Source organism: Melospiza georgiana, chromosome 19 (genome assembly GCF_028018845.1).
Source record: "Melospiza georgiana isolate bMelGeo1 chromosome 19, bMelGeo1.pri, whole genome shotgun sequence".
Taxonomy (NCBI): domain Eukaryota; kingdom Metazoa; phylum Chordata; class Aves; order Passeriformes; family Passerellidae; genus Melospiza; species Melospiza georgiana.
The window spans coordinates 8,967,659-8,986,401 of record NC_080448.1 but is presented as its reverse complement, the minus strand read 5'-3'; the positions used below and the strand labels follow the sequence as shown (position 1 = coordinate 8,986,401).

Below are 18,743 nucleotides of genomic sequence, written 5' to 3'. Positions count from 1 at the left end.
GCTGCAGCAAAGCCCCTGGTGTGTGCTGACAGAAATGTTTGGAAGAAAGGGATAGACTGAGGCCATGCTTTCTGCCAGCAACTGGGAAACTTCCCAAAACTGGGACACCTGGGAATCCTATCTCTGTGATTGGTGCAGTGGCACCCTGCTGCCCTCAAGAAAAGGGATCACAAACACCCTGGCTTGCCCTCCAGGGCAGTCCATGGAGGGAGAACAGATCTGCCTTTGTGCTTGCTGTGGGTTGTGGCTGTTCCCTTGTGCGTCCCAGGCTGGGATGTTGGGATCTGTGTCATACTTTCCCAGTCCCTGCCTGAGCCTGGCTGTGGTGAGCTGCCTCAGCTCTCACGTCTTCTATTTGCAGTTCAGCCACAAGAGATGGAGCAGGAGGATGAGGAGGACGACATCAAGGTCTCTGCCTTGCCCCAGGACCTGAAGGAGCTGCTGCCCAGCGTGAAGGTCTGGTCGGACTGGATGCTTGGCCACCCGGACACCTGGAACCCTCCTCCAACGGCTCTTGAGCTCCCCAAACAGTACGTGCACCTCTGGTTTCTGCTCCCTCCCTGAGCTCCTCATGCTTCCCCCTTGCTCATGCTTTACTGCTGGCTGTGGCACCCAGGCAAGGCCCACTGCCCAGGGAATGTTGGGATTTTGTCACCCTTGGTGACACAGTGACTTCTTCACTGATGTGTGAGTGGGGCTGGAGGGTGCCTGCAGGCTGCCCTATGTTTTCATGTGTTAGAAGATGACTTATGAGGTGGATTTTGACTTTCTGCTTAGGATGTGCATCTGGTTTTGTTGGGATACCCTTCCTTTGGGTGTTCAGCTGGATGGGCAGGGCCCTCCTCTGGACCAGAGGGAACTCCATTTCCAGCATAAGCATTTCATTGCCTTTTTTTTGACTGAGTCAGGCCAACCTTGCTTGGGCTGGGCTAGCCTGGAGCAGCTTGCCTGTTCCTGGAGCTCCAAAAGCCACCTCCCCTCTGCTTCAGAAACCGCTTGTCCCTACCCTACAACACCCAAAAGGGTTAATTTTCTAAACTGGCCGATTTCAGCCCATTAGTCCATAATGTGGACTAGGCAATTTGCATATTTTTGGACAGAAAATTGAGCGAAGGGGCCAAGTATGGAGTATGCAAACGGCCTCTGAGCATGCTCCGTAGCTGCCTTCCCGCAGGATTTTCCATCTGCCTCCGGTACTCCGGATCCAGAGCCTGAAATCACGTCTTACTGTTAATCCAAAGGAGCCAGAACCCTGGGTGATGGGAAGGAGCATTAAGAGTAATCCAGCAAAGTGGCTTAACCATTAATGGGTCCCCTCTCCGTGCGTCAGGTCCAGTCCCGTTCTCCTGGTTTATTGCCTCTTACTCCAGTTCTTTTTCATTTGGCTGAGGAAATGGAAATCTCACACAGGAAGTTCTGGGCCTCATTTTGTGGAGATGGAGTCTGTTTTCTGTTTGTCGGCTGCTCGGTGTGGGACCGCTGCCTGCTCATGTGAACTGCTGCCCATCTTTGGGCAGGAACTCAAACTGGGATCCATCACGTGAGCCTGGCTGCACCAATCCCCCCTTCCCCTCGCAGGGAGCGCCGAGCCCTTGGCCAGGGGCAGCCTCAAGATGGAATTTGTGATTGGATTCACTCAGCCAGCGCTCGGCGCCTGCCCTGGGACCAGCTGCTCCTCCTCCTGTGGGGCACAGGGCTGTGACAATGTCCCCCTGAGGTGATGGAGCAGGTGCAGGCTCCTGTTTGCCCCTTGGGGTGGGAGAAGATGCTGCTGCTGGTGGTGGTGATGGTGGTGGTGGTGGCAGCCCACAGCAGGGCTCTTGGAGGAGTGGTGGGCATAGTTTGGGGACTCTACTCCACAAGATCCTGATGTGTTCAATGAAGGAATGAGTATCTCTTGTCTTGCTTGGCCTCTCCATGGAGGGTCTCCCTCTTGTCCCACCATGCCCATCCTGTCCTCCATGTTGGCTCCCAGCTCCTCCACTCTCTGGCTCTCATGGAGAATCTGCCTTAGCCACGCTGCTCTTCCAGCCCAGACCTCTTGTATGGATGGGTGTTGGTGGTCCAGGACTCTAGGACAACCCTGGTTGAGCTTCCATGGAGATGCAGGTAGTGATGAGCAGCAGGGAGCCAGCTCTGCTCTTGGGCATGACCTGGAATTTGCAACATTTGCCCTGGGGATAGGAAAAGAAAAGGAGAGCACTGGGTTAGTGTTTCAGTTCTTTATTGACACAAGCCTGCTGGCTGCCCTGGGGCTCTTCAGGAACCAGGTAGAGCCACCGAGTCCAAGCGTTTAGATAGGAACAGCTTCAAAGAAGTTGAGAAGTAAAACATGGGTCAGAGCAGCAGGCGTGGTGGAGTAAGCCAAGGTTTCTGGGCAGGGTGAGCTCAGGAGCAGGGAGAGCACGTGAGGAGCAAGTGCAGGTGCCAAGTTAGAGTTGAGTGAGGGGCCTGGGCTGTGTCACACATGCTCATTCCTCTGGGATGTGCTGTGAGATCCACCACTGCCAACAGAGAAGCTGGTTGGATACTCTTAAACCACTTTCCTTGTCTCTTGTGGTGGCATGGGCACAGAGCAAGGATGTGGAAATCCCCTGAAGCACAGCAGCGCCCTGCAGAGATGCCATGAACGTGCTAAAGCTTCTGGAAAAAACAGGCCTCATACCCACCTGGAAGCCCACTCAGAGCCCAGAGCTCACATCAAATGCAGCTCATCCAGGGCCAGAATGCTGGGCTGGGCTCGTGGCCAGCAGGGCAGCTTGGCAGGGCTCAGCCAGAGCTTTGGGCTGGGGCTGTGCGTCCCAAGGCCTCGCTTGCCATGTTTGCAATCGCTCCTTCTTCATATGGGAGAGAGCTGGGGGACTTTGAGAACGTCTAAACTCAGCCCAGCTGTGGCAGTTGGTTTATTGCTTTCAGCTGGTACTTGAACCCGGGTCCTGGTCTTGGAGTCTTTCCCAGGTTTAATCCCCGGAGCTTTCTCTGCAGCTGTATGACACTGCGCTGACCCCGAATGAGGATAGGAAAATAGAAACGGTGCCAAGCCAGAGTCTCTTTTTCATTTGGAGTCTGGCTGTCTGCCCATGACCAGGGTTACATAATGGGAAACATAGCTGGGGCTCTGGAGAGCCCGCGTTTCACCACGCTGCCCAGACCTTCGCGTTCTGATGCTATATATCTTCCTAATTGTAGCTCGGATGCATTTATCACACTGCTGGATTTGAGTCCTTACAATAAAAAAAAAAAAAAAAAAGGCAAAAAAAAAAAAAAAAAAAGCAAAACCAACCCCACACCAAATTCCTCAGCTCGCTGCTTTCCCCCTTGGACAGAGGCGGAGGGAAAGGTGTGAGGGGTGAGCGCTGCCGAAAGCCGGCAGATGGATGTGAGCCATGCAGGAGTGGGCTCTGTGGAGTGGGATGAGAGCTCAGGAGGCTGTGTCTTCAGGGTCCTTTTTCTTGGTGGGAGCTTGGGAATGAACCCTGCTTCCTGGCAGGCAGCCTCTCCCTACCTGGGGGCTCAGCAGTCTTGAGTTCAACCCAAGCGAGAAGCTGCATCTTTCCCCAAATCCTCCCTTCTTCTTGGTCTGGTGCACTCCTGCAGCTCCTGGCCACACTGCATGGCCATCACGGCTCAGGGGATGCTCTGGAACAGATTTTCAGTTGTTGGACTTCCTAACTACCTCTCTGTGTGAATTTGAGAGGTGAAAGGTGTCCTTCCTATTTTGGAAGAGGGGCTCAGCAAGCTTTCCATGACTCTTTCCTCATGTCTTTCCAGCATAGGAGCTAAACTTAACCTTGGACATCTCTGCTTCAGTGCCTCAGGAATTGTGTTTCTGAACCAGGTGTTGCCAGGTCTCCTAGCAGCAAGCAGATACTCCTGTATCTTAAAATTAATTTCTGTCTTCATGTTTCATGGCAAACCTTGTGTCGAGTTCTCTGCACGTGGTGGTTTAAGGCAGTTGGAAAAGCATTTTTGAGACCACATGTCCCCAGGAGTGAATTGCAGAGATTGGGGTGTAAAAGCAGGGATTCTGGGAAAAAGGGAGCAGGGTGGCTTCCCTAAGGCAGAGATACTGGCAGCAGATGGGTCAGAAGGTGGATCTCCAAGGAGGCTGCTGTGTAAGTGACTCCATCCCCTTTTGGGATGTGTGGCTGGGAGGAAGGTGAAGAGGGCTGGGCAGAGCTGCTCCTTGCTCTGTTCTGTTGCCACAATTAATCCACTGCTAAATGAAGCACAAGGACTGATGGGGAAGCCACTGACTAGACACTGCTGCAGGGCTGACCCTGGCAAATCCATGCTCCTTCCACACGGGGCCAAGGGCCTCTCAGTTTGTGGAGACTGTCTGCAAGCATTTAAAAATGGTTAATTTAAACCAAGTATTAAATTAAATCCAAAAGCTGTGAGCACATTCTAGAGCTTACCTTCCCAGAGAGATGTGCCAGATTGCTCTCATCACTTCGCTCTCGCGGAGAAGTGTCACTGAGATGGCAGCTCCCACTGGGAGGGATGGACAGAGTCTTGCACAGAGGTGCCAAGACATTGCTGGAGTTTGCTGGAGACTAAATGGAAAATCCCTTTTGCAGATCCCATCCTCAGTAACTGTGGCCACCAGAGTTTCCCTATCGAGACATCAAAGCCAGGGTTCAGAGGTGTCTCAGTAGGGTAAACCTGGCTGAGATTGGAGATAAAGTCAACCAAAAGAGAAGCCAAAAGTCTCTGTGGAGAAGGGGGCTGTGGCAAAGCAGGGGCTGGCTGGGAGGAGACTGCACCTCTCCTGGGTAAAGGAGCTCAGAAGGTGGGTTCCTGAGAGAGGAATGGGTTTATGGATGCCTAGCTGGCCAGAGGGACCGTGTGCAGGGCAGAGTGGGGGAAATCACTGATGCACAAGGGCTGTGACCACCTCATCCTGCTCTGTCTGAGCCCACACCAGGGCTGCTGAAGACCTTTGGGAAAAACCCCCATGGCCAACCCTTTTTACTCCTTGCAAAGGAGCTGCTTTTAGTTCAGCTTCCCGTGGTCCAGGAGAGAGGAAAGGCAGGAGGAGGAGGAGGATGCAGAGCAGCTCATCCATCCTGTGGGCACTGGGATCCAGCAGTGCCAGCCCCAGGAGCAGCAGCCCGAGGCGTTTGCCATCTGCACGGCAGCGCTGGGAACACAATGCAGGGCTTCTTCTGCGCCGCTTCCCGGGTTTGTGCTGCAGCTGTGCAGCTTGGATGTTAGTGTTTAAACAAGCTGGTATTACACAGGAAATGGCCACCTCCACAGGCCCCCGCAGGCTTGTAACGTGGGGTCATTGTGCTTGATATTAATCACCAGGCAGCGCGCGCCCCCGGTGAGGATGGCGGGGATTCGGTGAGCATCAGGCTCGCCCTGGCATCCTCTGCTCTCTCTGTGCTTTGCTCTGTGCTTTTTGCCTTGTGGTTGTGCCCATCTGGGCATTGTCTCTGCCAGGAGCCCTCCCCAGCCTCGTTGGGGCAGTGCTCAGCCCCAGGGCTGTGGTCCAGCTCGCTGCGCTCTCGCCGCTGCCTGGCCGGGCCGTGTCCGTCGGCGTTGCAGCTGGGCTGCGCTCACACTGACAGCTACATTAAACCTGGAATCCTGAGGCAATAAAAAAGAAATTAACTCTTATTTTTTTTTCCCGTCCTAGTGGAATAAGCAAATGTAAATGTGTCTGTGGGGAAGGGAATGAACCCCCGTTCTGAGGAAAGACCTCGCGCTCACCCCCTTCTCGCTTCCTCGGTTAAAAGCTCTGGGAGCCTCGTCCCCGTACCTGGAGCTGCGTGCCTGGGCTCAGTGTCAGTAATTCGGGGCCTCCCTCCTCACAGGGACAGTGAAGCCGTGGCACTGTGCGTGCACAGAGCCTCCAGGCACCTGGAGCTGCCTGGGCTCTGCACAGAGGCTCCAGCACTGCTGCATCGTGGGGGTGACATAAGCCAGAAATGCTTGGGGGTGGCCGTGAAATGGTCCTGGGCAGTGGGGAGAAGGAGGCTGACAGGGCTCACAAGTGTTGTGTGACCTTCCAGGGCAAGTGCACGTCCCAGCAGGAGATTCCCAGGGCTGTAGGTGTCAGTGGGAGCCGTTTGTCCTCGCTGGCTTTGCCAGCAGTGGCAGCTGGTGAATGATGGTGGTGGTGGCAGTGATGGGAGATGAGCTGCAGAGGAGGAGGGGGTGACAGAAAATGGTCAGAATTGATCTCTGCAGTGCTGCCTCTGCCATCACAGGAGAAAAGCAGGGAAAAACACCAGCACTACTTCTTTCTTGGCTTTCTGAAGGCTCTGCAGGGTGCTGCTGGGGTAGCAGTGCAGTGAGAGCTGGCTACCCAGGGAGCCAGCACAGCCTGAGGTTTGACTGAAGTGAGCCCAAGGTGGGAATCTGTCACGTCCAGGGCAAATGGGAGATGTGGCAAGGCACTGTGAAGCTGTAGGTGAAGGATGAAGGGACAGGGGCTGCTCTCACACTCAGGGGTGGTGGGGGGTGCCCTGCCTGGGGGAGAGGAAAGGGAGCTGTTGGGCTGGGTGCCTGCAGGGGCATTAGCAGTGCCAGCTTAGTGACTGTTCCTGTGGCATTTTGCTGACTTTGGATGCCAAGCCCTGTGGAGGGAGATGCTCCCTGTGCTTTATCTGTGCTGATACTCCTGCCACCACCACCCTGGCCCTGCAGTGAATCCCAGCCCACCCAGCATCCTGCCACTGCCCTCTGCCTCCCTCTCACCCTCACTGTCATCATCATCCCCTGCCTGCAGCTCTGTTTTATGGGAATATGGGCGAGCTCTCTACAATGTGTTTCTTTCCCCTCTCCTCCAGCACAGCCCCATACACCTGGCTGTCCCAGCCCCCTGGAAATGTCCCCTGCAGCTCTGCCTGTCCCCAACACCCCAGTGCTCTCATTCCCCAGCAGTTTTGGGCACTTTTCCCATTCTTCTCCCTGCTGATGCCTCTGCACCTCCTTCATCCCAGCGAGCCCTCGTGGCCCTGGGGCCCCACCAGTGCTATGTGACTGGCCTCAGGCAGCCAAGCCCAGTTGCCAGCAGGGCACTGGGGGAGGCTGAGCCTCCCAAGCCCTGTGCATCTCCCATGGGCAGAGCTCGCCTTGGAGGTGGCCCAGAGCAGCCCTATCACATCCGGTGCTTGTCTCTGCAGCCTGGGCCGGAGGATAAACTATCAGGGCTGTGGGGCAGTGGATCATTCCTCTTATTATTTTCTTCTTTTGCAGATAGGGGTCGTGGAAAGTTCAGTTCCTTTTAACCCTCGCAGCTCTGTTTATTTTCCAGCTGGTAGCACAAACGCAGCGTTTCCCATTACATCACAAAGGGCCTCGGACAGATCCCTCCGAAAAACGTGTTGCAACTGTTTATTTTTTTCCATATTTAAACATTTCTGACAGCCAGACCTGGCTGAGCCAAGCGATGGAGCTTTGTGAATGAACCCAGCTCCTGGTGTGTCTGTGACCAGAGGGTTTTGCAGGACCTCTCCTCCTTTGCAGGACGTGGGCTAGGGCTGGCTCAGGGACGTGGGCGACTCTGCCTTACATGTGCGCTGATTACGTGCCGGGCTTTGATTAATGGCTCCTCATTCTGCCTGGCTCCCAGGACGCTCTTGAAAACAAGATGTTTCATTTCAGTGTGCTTTCCTGGTACATTGATTCCCGTAAATAACCCAGTGCAGACTCTGTCCACCTGGAGCAGTTCAAAGAGCAGGGGGCCTCCCTCCAGCCCTGGGCTGCCTCGGCCCGCACCGGTCACTGCTGCACCCCTGGGGATGCTGGATTCCCTCTGCTTTCCTCCAGAGGAGCAGCCCACCAGAAGCACATCAGCCCCAGTTTCCCCTGTTTCCTACTTAAATCCCAGTTTACATCTTTAAAAAACCCCCAATCTGAGTGTTTGTAGGAACAGGAGGGGGAAATGCAGTGCGAGGCAGCCTGGTCAGCTGTAGTACCCCCATGCTTGTTGCTTGCTTCCCTACTTTCTCCACACTGGCTCTCTCTGGGGTGCTGGGCCTTCCCTGGGTAGTGATGTGTGATGGATGTTTGCACCCTGGACATCACTGCCACTCTGGCAAGGTGAGACATGGCAGAGGCAGCTTTGCAGGTCACTCGTGAGAGTTGAAACCCACGGCCAGAAGCAAAACACGGCTTTAACCCGCCATGGCTGGGTTTAGCTGTGAAATCTCTGTGGCTGCAGAGAGATAAGAGCTGTGTGAAGGAGAGGATGCTCCGGGGTGAATTGGAGCCCTCCAAGAGCCCCTTCAGCCCCGACAGCATTGCGGGTGTTCACTCTGTCCGTCCAGCGGGCTTTAAAATTGAGTAACACCATCTGGAACGGGCTGGGCTCTGCTCCCCGCGGGCAGAGGTGGGCAGAGCAGTGGGAAGGGACATCCCGGCAGCTGTCCCCATGCAGGGGGACGGTGGTGGCCGGGGTGAGGGTCACATCCCCGGCCCTGGCAGGGCCGGCCCCGGGGCAGGGCAGCAGCAGCAGCAGCAGCGGTGCCGGGCTCGCCTCGCCTCACCTCTCTGGTATTCGCTGCAGCATTGCAGGCAACTCCCAACGCATTCCAGCCCTGAATTGCTCACGTCTCTCCTCGTTCTCCCAGGGTCTCAGTAGATGTGTGGGCGACGCTGGCTGACTTCTGTAACATACTGACCACAGTGAATCAGTCGGAGGTGCCCTTGTACAAGGACCCAGATGACGACCTTGCCCTGCTTAGCCTGGAAGAGGATCGGCTGCTCTCGGGCTTCGTTCCCCTGCTGGTCGCCCCCCAGGAGCCCTGCTACGTGGAGAGGACCTCGGACAAGGTCAGCAGTAGGCCAAACATCCCCCCTCGATTCCTCCAGACTTTTATTCTTGGGAAGTTTTCTGTGCAAACGGAACACGATTAAGTCATTGAGAAGGGTGTTAAGGGAAAATATCGACCTTTCAGCCGCTGACATCCAGCTCTGTGTCATGAAAACCCCTCTCGACTTCCTCTGGTGTGTGTGTGCTCGCTGGCATGTTGTATATACGATCATTTCCTCACTTGTTTAAATAGTGCAGCTTGTGTTGGCAGAGCTCTCGGTGCACTCCAAATGGTTTGCATCATGCTTAAAGCACCCTCCCCCTCCCCCCGGCCACAAAACTCTGCCTTAGGAAGGCAGCCAGGACTTTTTTCCTTCTCTAAAGAGGAGAGTGATAAATAGGTGACTAGAGAGAAGCAGACACCATGTGTTAACGTACAAAAGGCTTTTAGGAATATGAAGCATTCCCCACTGCCCGCTCTCTATTTTCCTTTCTTTGCTCTAGGAGCCCATTCTAGGCTGAACTTTCCTTTGGCTGTTTGTTTTTAGAATAATGAAATCAGTTCCCTTGTTGATGTGGGGTTTTGGGTCTACTCTCTGCCACCACCTGGCCAGGAGGGATCTGGGGGCTGCGCTTGGAGAATGTGTGTGAGCCTGGCGGGGGATGGAGGAGGCACAATGGCATTTGTCATTTGTTTTGCACGCCCTTGGAGGCACGGCAGGATGAGAGTGGCTCTCAACAGTTTCCTGCTCGGAGGCAGAGCTGCAGCTCCAGGAACGTGGCTCATCTGGGAAGCTGCAGTGTCCCCTCCCTGAGGGGCTGATGCTCCAGGGGGAGAAGTGGGGATGCAGAGCAGGTTTCTGTGGAGAGCCTGTGTGTGACAATGGCAAGGTGCCTTTCCCTGTGCCACTTCTTCTTCGTGACATTGTCCTGAAATGACAGTGAGAATTTCTCACAGAGGGACCCGAAGGTGCAAATTTCTGTTTCACTTCCCTGTCTGCTCCAACCTGTGCTCACAGCACTGCCTGCAGCACAGACTTCCAGTAAAACCAGGAGCCCTCTCAGTTTGGGGAAGCAGCTTAGTCCAGGAAGTGTCTGTAGAAACGTGAATTTTCAAGGCTCTATTTGGCAGGGTTAAAATAAGAAGTGTGCAGTTGCCCTTGCTGCCCTAAGGATTGCCCAGTGTGTGTGGTGGCCTCAGGGGGGTCCTGCTGGGGACAATCCAAGTGTCCCTGTACAAAGATTCTTTTCCCAGCAGCCACAAACCAGAGCCCCCAGCAGGCAGATGAGGTGGCTGAGCAGCTCTGGTGCCCTGTAACTTGTGGGAGGGGGTCAGTATTCCCTGAACTCTGCCTCCTCTAACCACACACCAGTTTATTTGGAGTGCCATCTACCTGCCCTGCCAGGCACTTGCACTCATCTTTGTGTCTTTGTCCTGTAGCTACACCTGAGTTACCCAGCTGAGCTCTCCCTGCCCCAGCTCCCTTTGGCTCTGGTGCTTTGTAAAGGAACTGCACAACTCCACAGGTGGGAGTTGGTGCCCTCACAGCTCAGCACCAGCCACCCAGGAACTCAGGAATATCAGGCATGGTGTTATCTCAGTTCTGCTGAAGAAGCAGCACTGATCCCAGAGGGAAACAGCCAGGCCTGGCTGTGCCTGCACCCCTTCATTTCCTTCTGACCAGTGTTTTTATTGATGGTCAGACAGGTGAAATGCAAGTGTGCATGTTCACTGTGCAGAGGACACCTGAGAGGAGGAAGGAGAGGACAGTGAGTTAGCAAAGACAGCTCAAAAGCCTGATTTCCAAGAAGGGCCTGGGTGAACTGAGGCTTTTTAATCTAAAGGAAATTCAGGGAAAAGGCAGAGAGGAGAACAAGGTGTCCTCCAGCTCCGTGCTGAAAAGCACAGGAAGGAACAGGCAGAAATTGTAGCAAAATAAATTAAGAAACTTCAGGAAAGGTTTCATATCTTTGGGTAGTTAAGCACTTGAGAGCAGCCTCCTCAGTGAGTCTTGAGGAACTCTCCAGCCTTGGAGATTTTAAAAGCAAGCAGGGTGACTCTCTCAGGTACAGCTTGGGCTGAGGTAAACGCCTTGAAATTGAAGGCAAAGTGACCTCTTTGGGTGAACTCAGCCCATTTTCTGCCATTTGGAGGAAGAGACTGCAGTGGCAGCTGCGTCAGTACAGTCAAGTGACTGCCCTGTTCCACAAATGTTATCCCTCTGCAGCATTAATGAAGGAATTGTTTGGCTCTGCAGGAGTGGGGTGCTGCAGAAGGCTCTGCAGAGCCAGCCAGGACCGAGAGGCACAAACCCACATGGGACTGACTGTGAGCAAGACACAAGAAGGCACTTTCTAGCAAAGAATCCCCCAACCCAACCTAAACTTGTGTGCCATCTCCACTGCACCATCTGCTCCTTGGCCTCCCTGTAGCATGCTGAGCCCAGGTGAATCCAACTCCTTGGCAGTTCGTCGGTTCAAGGTTGGACAGGGCTTGGAGCAACCTGCTCCAGTTAGTAGAAGGTGTCCCTGTCCATAGCAAGGACTTGGAACTGGATGGTCTTTAAAATCCATTCCAACCCAAACCATCCTGAGCCTCTGGATGCATCTCTGGGCTGTTTGCACTGGAAGGTCTGTGCTGAGCATGGTGGCATTTTGGGATCTGTGTCCCTGAGCCTCCAGCAGGCAATGGCAGCAGAGCAACTCTCTCTGGCACTGATTTTTTTCCCATACTGATTTTTCATTGCTTTTTAGCAGGAGTTATTTTTTGCACCAAATTTCTTTCTGTTGTGTTCTCAGTCTTGGCCCAGTTTTCAGCCCAGATTCTTTGCTGGAGAGGCAATGAGAATGTACTGCTCTTTATATGGCACAATGTGAATGTCTTGTGGGTTCTGGTGTGCCAGAGTGACTCTGGGTCCCTTTTCTACCTCTTGCATGGCTAAGAAGAGGCAGTTTAACTACAAGGATATCTCACCTTGCTTGCTGATGCTCCAAATCCTTTGCCCATTTTTTTACCCTCCAGCTTCTTAATTAGTTTGTACTATTTCAGAGGAAAAGGATCTGTTGAAAGGCAGAACCAGAAGGAATTGGGTTTAAAATGATATTGGGCTCTTTGCTCTACCAAGAGGGTGATTGTTTTGTAAGCTGCATAGGACAAACACTGTGCTTCCCACTCCTTTTTGTTCTCCACGTCCCATTTAGCAGATGGAGTGCAGAATCCAGCCAGAGTTCCTCAGTAAGTTTTTGAGCATTTGGCCTGGCTCTTATTTTGAGTGAAAACGTTCTGACTCCGTTCGCTGCCACGGAGCCGCGCGCTCGAATTCCTGCTGGAGCCAGTGGGACACTTAGAGCTTCCCATCGTCTCTTGCACTGTCATTGGAGCTGTAACCAACAAAAGCTGGCTCTGGGGCGAGCAGAGCTCAGAGTTGTTTTCCTGGGTGTGTGTGTTGGGCACATCTCCACTGCAGCTTGTGTGATGGAACACCACCGACCGTACCAGTCAGCAGCAAACTATGCAGCCTGGTGCCTGAGCTGTCAGCTGTGTCTGCAGCCTCTGCAGCCCAAGGAGACTGCCAGGACCTCCCTCGCCCAGCCTTGGACCCCAGGCAGGAGCAGGGAGCAGCAGCATGGCTGAGTTAAGGTCGGGAAGGGGGAAGGTGGCAACTCTGGAGTCATGGTGGTGGTAATGGAAAACACTTGGGTCCTGGTGATGGTGCGTGGGTGCAGCCCTGGGAACCTGGGGCATGTCCTGGATTCCTCAGCTCTCACTGGATGCTGTTGTCTGGGGAGCATCCTGCTCTGCAGTGACCCCATGGAGCTCGTGGCAAAGCTGGAAGAGGGCTGCAGATATCCCTGGTGTGGAGCAGAGCGGGGAGGTTCCCCTCTCTGCAGGCAGGGATTGCTCACATCCCTGCAAGCTCTTCATGGGCTCAGCGTGTGCATCCCCCAGCACACCCTCTGCCACATGCCCCAGCCATGGGCAGATGTGGAGGAGAAAGTGTTAATGTCCCTTCCCACAATAAACCTCTCTGCATGGGGGGTCCTGAAACCTGAGCCTGTCTCTCCTCCCCCAGCCCTGACACACGTTAATAAAAGGTTTTTAAACGCCAATAAAAAGGCAGCAGCCCCAGCTCACCAGGTCCGGGGCCCAGGGTCCTTGGGAAGGCACTTCACAAATGTGTTTTTTGCATTTTCAGGCTTTTGGCTGGTGAATAAGATTGAGGAGAAATACTCCTTCCCCTGATAACAATACAGTGAGACGCAGGATCAGCAGTGTGTGGATTAAAACCAGACGGTGCATGATTAATACATGTGCTTATAGGGCCAGTCACCGTGGTTCCCTCCTCTCTAACAGAAAGGCACTTTTTTCCCTTTCCCTCATGTGCATGCTCATGTGTGGAGTGGACTGTCTCAGATACTCACCACTCAACTGGTCTCAACCCTGTCTCACCTCACCAGGCAAATGAAAGCCCTAAAACGCGAGGCTCTGAAAATTAATTAGCAACATTTTACTGCCAGACCTACAAACTGAGGATTGCGTGGCTCCTCCTGCTCTGGGGTGGCCAGTGAGCTTCCCACACTTGATGCTGTTCCTTGTTTCACTCACCTGTCAGTGCAGATAGCCTGAATCCCAAGCTTTATTCTCCTTAGAAATCCCAAATCTCCTTCCTCTGCACTGTCCAACCCAGGTGGATAGTTCAAATGTGACCCTCTCTCTAGTTGCCCCAATATGCTCAAGACTGGGCAGTAGCTGTTTAGGAGCTAATTATTATTTAGGCTCGGGCTAAAATTAGTCCTGTCTTGTTATTCAGTTCACTTATTTATGGTATTTCAGTCTTCCTAAGACTCTCAGAGATCTCTTGGCAGCGTGTAGTCATGTCTGAAGCTTCTTGGAAAGGGAGCCCCAGGTTTAAAAGCCCAGGAGGAGTAGCTGTTGGAGTGACTGGGCTCTGTCATGCCGCTGAACACCAGGCTTTTTGTCTTTTCTGAGACCTAATGACTCCTGGAATGCCAGGGATTAAATCCACCTTGGAGTGGCCACACTGTGGTGATTTTGGGAGGACTTTTTGCAAGGCATCAGAGAAAAGGTAGCAAGACCAGGGCTCTGAGAACACAAACTCTTTGTAAGCAGAGAGAAAACCCCAGTGAGCAAATGTAACTTGTTTTCTCAGCATCCTTTCCATATTCCCATTCCATAGCCTTGGAGCATCTCCCTCCAGCTGGCAGGCAAATGCTCTCAGCCCATGAGAGCGAGAGCTTCCAGCTTGGAGTTTGGTCCAGAGAGGAAAAGGGAAACTGTGAGCAGAGATGGGAGCCCCAAGGAGGAGAGTCCAATGAGGAGTCATCCTTGAAAAACTCCTTCCATTCCTGCCTGCCTTGGTTTCCAAACCAGCAGTGAGAGAACCCTGCCACGGGCAGCCCTGTTGGGAGCGGGGGTCTGGCAGGAGCTGGCAGCCCCGAGGCGGCAGAGTCTGAGGTGTTTACATTTTCTGACCAGTATCTGAACTCCATCCCAGCCTCGACCTTCCCTTTCATGTGCTGCCTTTGGATTGTAAAAGGCAATTAAACTAAATTATGGGCCAGTGTTGGAAGATGATGTCACGGGGTGGTGGAGGAGAGGCTGGATTTTATGCCACCATGGAGGTAGCATGGGGAACATCACCTGCTTTGAACTCCTCAGCTGTCCTTGGCATCACCTTGAACCACCAGTGCCAGGGGCTGTGTGGGCACCATGGGAGCCTCTCTCTGCCTTTGCCAGGTGCCTTTGGCACAGTGGGAAGTGCCAGGCTCAGTCCATGTTCCCAGTCTGGGTGGCAGAGGAGGCAATGCTGGTACCTGTTGTGCTGTTTAAATACAGCATTGTAGCAACAGGCACAAGTCCTGTCCAGTGACTGCTGCAACATCTCCTAGGGCTGCACAGGGCATCTTCCAGAGAGGAATCCTGTTCAGTTATTGTTTGGCCTCAGTTTTTAATCGCTTTGTAAGCCAAGAGAGTTCTGAGGATATTCTTAAAATTGAGTTTCTGCAGCTAAAAGTGAAGGGAACTGATGGCAAACAAGCACTAGCACGGCACAAGGACGCTGAATCCAGCACTGGAGAAATCTGCAATGTGGAATAACAGTTCAGCCTCTTGAAGGGGGGTGGGTTAAAAAGAAGAAAAAAAAAAACCTGCAATAAATCTAGCGAGTGGAATCTGCGGGAAATGATCCCATCTGGAAAACTCCAGTGCTGGTGCTGCTGAAGGCTTAAGGAGCAATGCAGATCACAAAAAGCAAAGCCTGCAGTCTGAGGATGACAGGCTGCTTAATTGATGTCCATTGCAACTGGTACTCTGCCAGTTTATGTTGGCCACCTGCCAGCGTGCTGTAATTTTGGGGCCAGGTGTGAAGCGTTTCTGTTCCATCTTGTTCCCAAGCACCTACAGAAGCCTCACACATCTCACTCGAGGCTGCAGCCCTGTAGGAAACAGCTGTACAGGTATAGGTGAAAGGAAATGTCACAGCTGGGCTGGGAGCCCTCCCCCGTGCCTTGCCCGGGGCTGTGTTTGGGGGGCCACCCCCTCCCCTCCGCCCCCACACTGGCTTTGGGGAGGTGGTCACTGTCACAGGCACACCTGCCTGTCTGTCAGCAAGGCGCTTTGAACATCGGGGAGCTGCTGGGAAGAATGCACAGGTCAGAAACTCCCTGTTCAAAGAGGAGCCCAGGGTGGTGTGTGTGAGTTCTGGGGATGGGGAATCCATCCCCGGATGCTGGCCAGCTGGGGAGGCTGTGGCCATCTCCACTGGTTTTTTCTGCCTCATGAAACCACAAGGAAATTTCCAACAGCAGGTCTTGTAGAAAGCACAAACCCTTGATTCTGGAAGGCTTAGAACCCTTCAGGATCCTCAGCAAATTGTCACCAGGCCCAGTTTCAGTCACTGTTAAAACCATGCATTATTTCCCAGCTAGATTTGCTTTGTCTCAGTTTCCAAGAATTGACTTTTGCTGTAGGTTGGGAAGTTGTGGGTTGCTGCTCTAGCTCTGGTATGTAAATGTGTCCCAAGTCCCCCCAGTTCCCATCCTGTTTTTTGTAAGCTGAATTGATAGAGAGGCAGAACAGTCTGGGGCATGGTTTGGATCCCCTGAGCTGCTCTCCTGGTGTGTTTGTGGCTGTCCAGGCTCCACATGTTGCTCCTCAGGAGGAGGTGACACTGTGCTGTCCCACTGTCCTCTACACCCATGGACACTCCCAGTGTCCTGCTCCTTCCTGCAGGCACAGCTGTGGTAAATAGCACGGGGTTTGTTCCTAAGCAAGTGACTGAGCAATCCCAAGTTTTTGCCTGTTACTGAGCTGCTCTCTTGAAACCTCGGGAGGGTTTGAGTCAGTGTCTAATCTGCAGGCTTTATCAGGAGAGGTTTTCTTTGTCCAGGTCACTGAACCTATTGTTAAGCAGCATAAGCCCCGAGCAAGCTTCCCTGTGGCCCCGCCAGCACTGCCCTCCTATTTACTCTGACATTTTAAGACCTCTGCTGACCAGATTTTAATCCAGGCCGTATCCTGTGCACTGCAGTCTCTGGGGCATAGGAGCTTTTCACATCCTCTGGCCTGGCCATGAGAGCTCAGGGCTGCTGTGAAACGGCGCTGGAGGCAGCAGCAATTCAAAGCCCTGCAGCCCCTTGGCCACAGCCAAGTGTGAACAGGTCCTTCCATAGCCCTGGGCAGGCAGGGGGGCCGGGAGGAGCAGATCTAAGCTCCGTGCAGAGCTGGGGTCCTGCTGCTTTGCCCAGGGTCAGGGCTGTGTGTGGGAACTGCAGTCGCACTGCGAGGTGAGGAACCACCTGCCAACGTGTTAAGATCCAGTTGCACGTGTTCTCCTCACCCCTGTGTCAGCGAGAGGCAGAGAGGCTTTGTGGTCTGGGCACAGCTTGCAGGGAAGTGCAGGGTGCTGCCTGTGTCCTGCAGGGGGGAGCAGGGAGGGAGGAACCAGCAGCTGGTGGAAACAACCTTGCCTGTCCCTGAAATGCCTCTTTCCTGGCATGGGGAGGGAAGCAGCGCTACCACGCTGCGTGGGGAGTTTTCTCAAGTGGCTTGTGATGTTTCCATGCCTTCCTCCCCAGCCTTGGATGCTCCTCTGCCTCTCCTGCAGGCTCATCTTGGACAGGGCGCCTCAAGCACAGCGCGGGCTCCAAGTGAATCAGGGTGTGAGCTGTGCACGTGCCCTAGCACGTGTCAGGGGCTCAGCCAGCCCTGCTCAGCTTGGCTCTGCTGTCAGCTGAAGGCTCTTTTAAAGTGTTTGCTGGAAGTGAGATGGGATCATCAGCTCCTGGAGGCAGAGACTGACAGGATAAATCAGCCTTGGGGTTGGATCTTTCCGTGCGGATCAGATGACGCTCATTGTCCAACGTCCTCACTTGTGTCATGGTCGGGCCAGGTTTGTGTAGTGGGATGGGAAACTTAACTTGTGTTTAGTCTTTTTGTCCTAAAAACTGCTTCCAGGGGTTCAGCGCAGATTCTTGGGAAACGGGAAATGTCCTATTCAAGAAACTCGCTGACCGTGTCTTCCTGGGGCTGGGAATAGTGGAGTGACCTAGGAAAGGAGAGGCAGACCACGTGCAGCACCTCCTTGGAGCACCCTTCACTTCCCTTGGGATTTTGCAGTGTGAAATGGCCCTGTTTCTGCTGCCCCAACACCCAGATAGCACAAACCCTGCCACCTCTTGGCAGGACATCAGGCCCAGAGTGCACAGCTCTGGCTGTGCAGAGGTGTTGCCACAGTTTGAATGACGTCTTGGAGCCCAGACATCCTCCAGTGGAATTTGCTGATTAGTCTATAAGTGTATTGAAAGGCCTCATTAAAACACCATTAATGCTGGATCCCCTCCCAATGAGCCATCTCTTATTGCTACCCAGAGAAACTCTGAGGAAATGGAAAGGCTGCTCTGGCTGGCTGAGCTGTCCCTGGGCATGAAGCATGGCCTGAGACAATCTTTGTGCTGCTCAGGTGTTATTGTGGTGCTTTGGATTACGAGAGGTCCCTGGGACTCAGGGTTGCATCTTTGCTTCAACTTTGCCCCCTGGATATGCTGCCATTGCTTTTTTCAGACTCTTCTTTCTGGTACTAAACTCAGTCCTTGACCTGACTCTTGGCCTCTGCCTGGAGCTCAGCTTTAGAGGGAGCCTCTTTCATGGCACTGTTTTGTCTCTGCCCAACTGAAATGCTTAAATCCCATCTGAAGGCGAGGACGGCTGTGGTATCCACCAAGGCAGCTATGGGAAGGACCTCAGGAAACCCTAAAAAAGACCCAATTAATAACTCCTCATTGTTATCCTGAATAAGAAAGATCCACGTCCTGCAGAGCTTGCCAAAGAAGTGGACGGGGTGGAATGCAGGGAGTGGTCAGCCCAAATAACAGATGGGGATCTACTCTGTCTCTAAGGGAGACGGAAGGTGACCTCTGTCATTGAGCTTGGAGTCTGCTCCCCACGTTTCTGCTCCCAGCTGAGGCTTGTGTTGTTTTTGTGGATGCCAAATCCGTTTGCCAGCACTGGGCTGGGGCTGGGTGAGGCTGGAGAGCCCAGCTCCCATGGCAGGACAGAGCTGTCACTCTCAGTGCCCTCCTGCTGTCACATCCCAAACCCCAGAGAGAAGAAGACACCACCACAATCTTATTTATTGATTTTTTTTTTTTCTCAAAGTCATTGAAGGCAAAGCACTTCCCAGGCATTAATGAATGTATCTCCACAACACGTTGTGACAGAAGGAAAAGCAATTTCCTCGTTAGGGATTGGCAACAGAGGTACACAGGGCTGAGGGACCAAGCTGGTCCCACAGGAAGCCTTGGCTTCAGGATGAGAACAAACCCCTGATACCCAGGATTTCAGGCCACTGCCTCAGCCCCAGGCCACTCGTGTCCCTTAGGAAGACAGGGGGGTACTAAGGGAAGGTTCATTGGGAAGCATTAAAATTCTTCCCAAACACAGACCCCACATGAGCAG

The 18,743-nt window shown here is 53.4% G+C and overlaps 1 protein-coding gene across 3 annotated transcripts in view; it reads left to right on the top strand.

The window, feature by feature from the left end:
- SMG6 (SMG6 nonsense mediated mRNA decay factor) overlaps positions 1-18,743 on the top strand; it is a 108,827-nt gene that overhangs the window by 54,343 nt on the left and 35,741 nt on the right. For all 3 annotated transcript variants that reach the window (XM_058037450.1, XM_058037449.1, XM_058037448.1), the window contains exons 12-13: positions 362-530; positions 8,586-8,787. In XM_058037450.1, the coding sequence (XP_057893433.1) occupies positions 362-530; positions 8,586-8,787 (371 nt within the window). The remainder of the gene's footprint in view (positions 1-361; positions 531-8,585; positions 8,788-18,743) is intronic.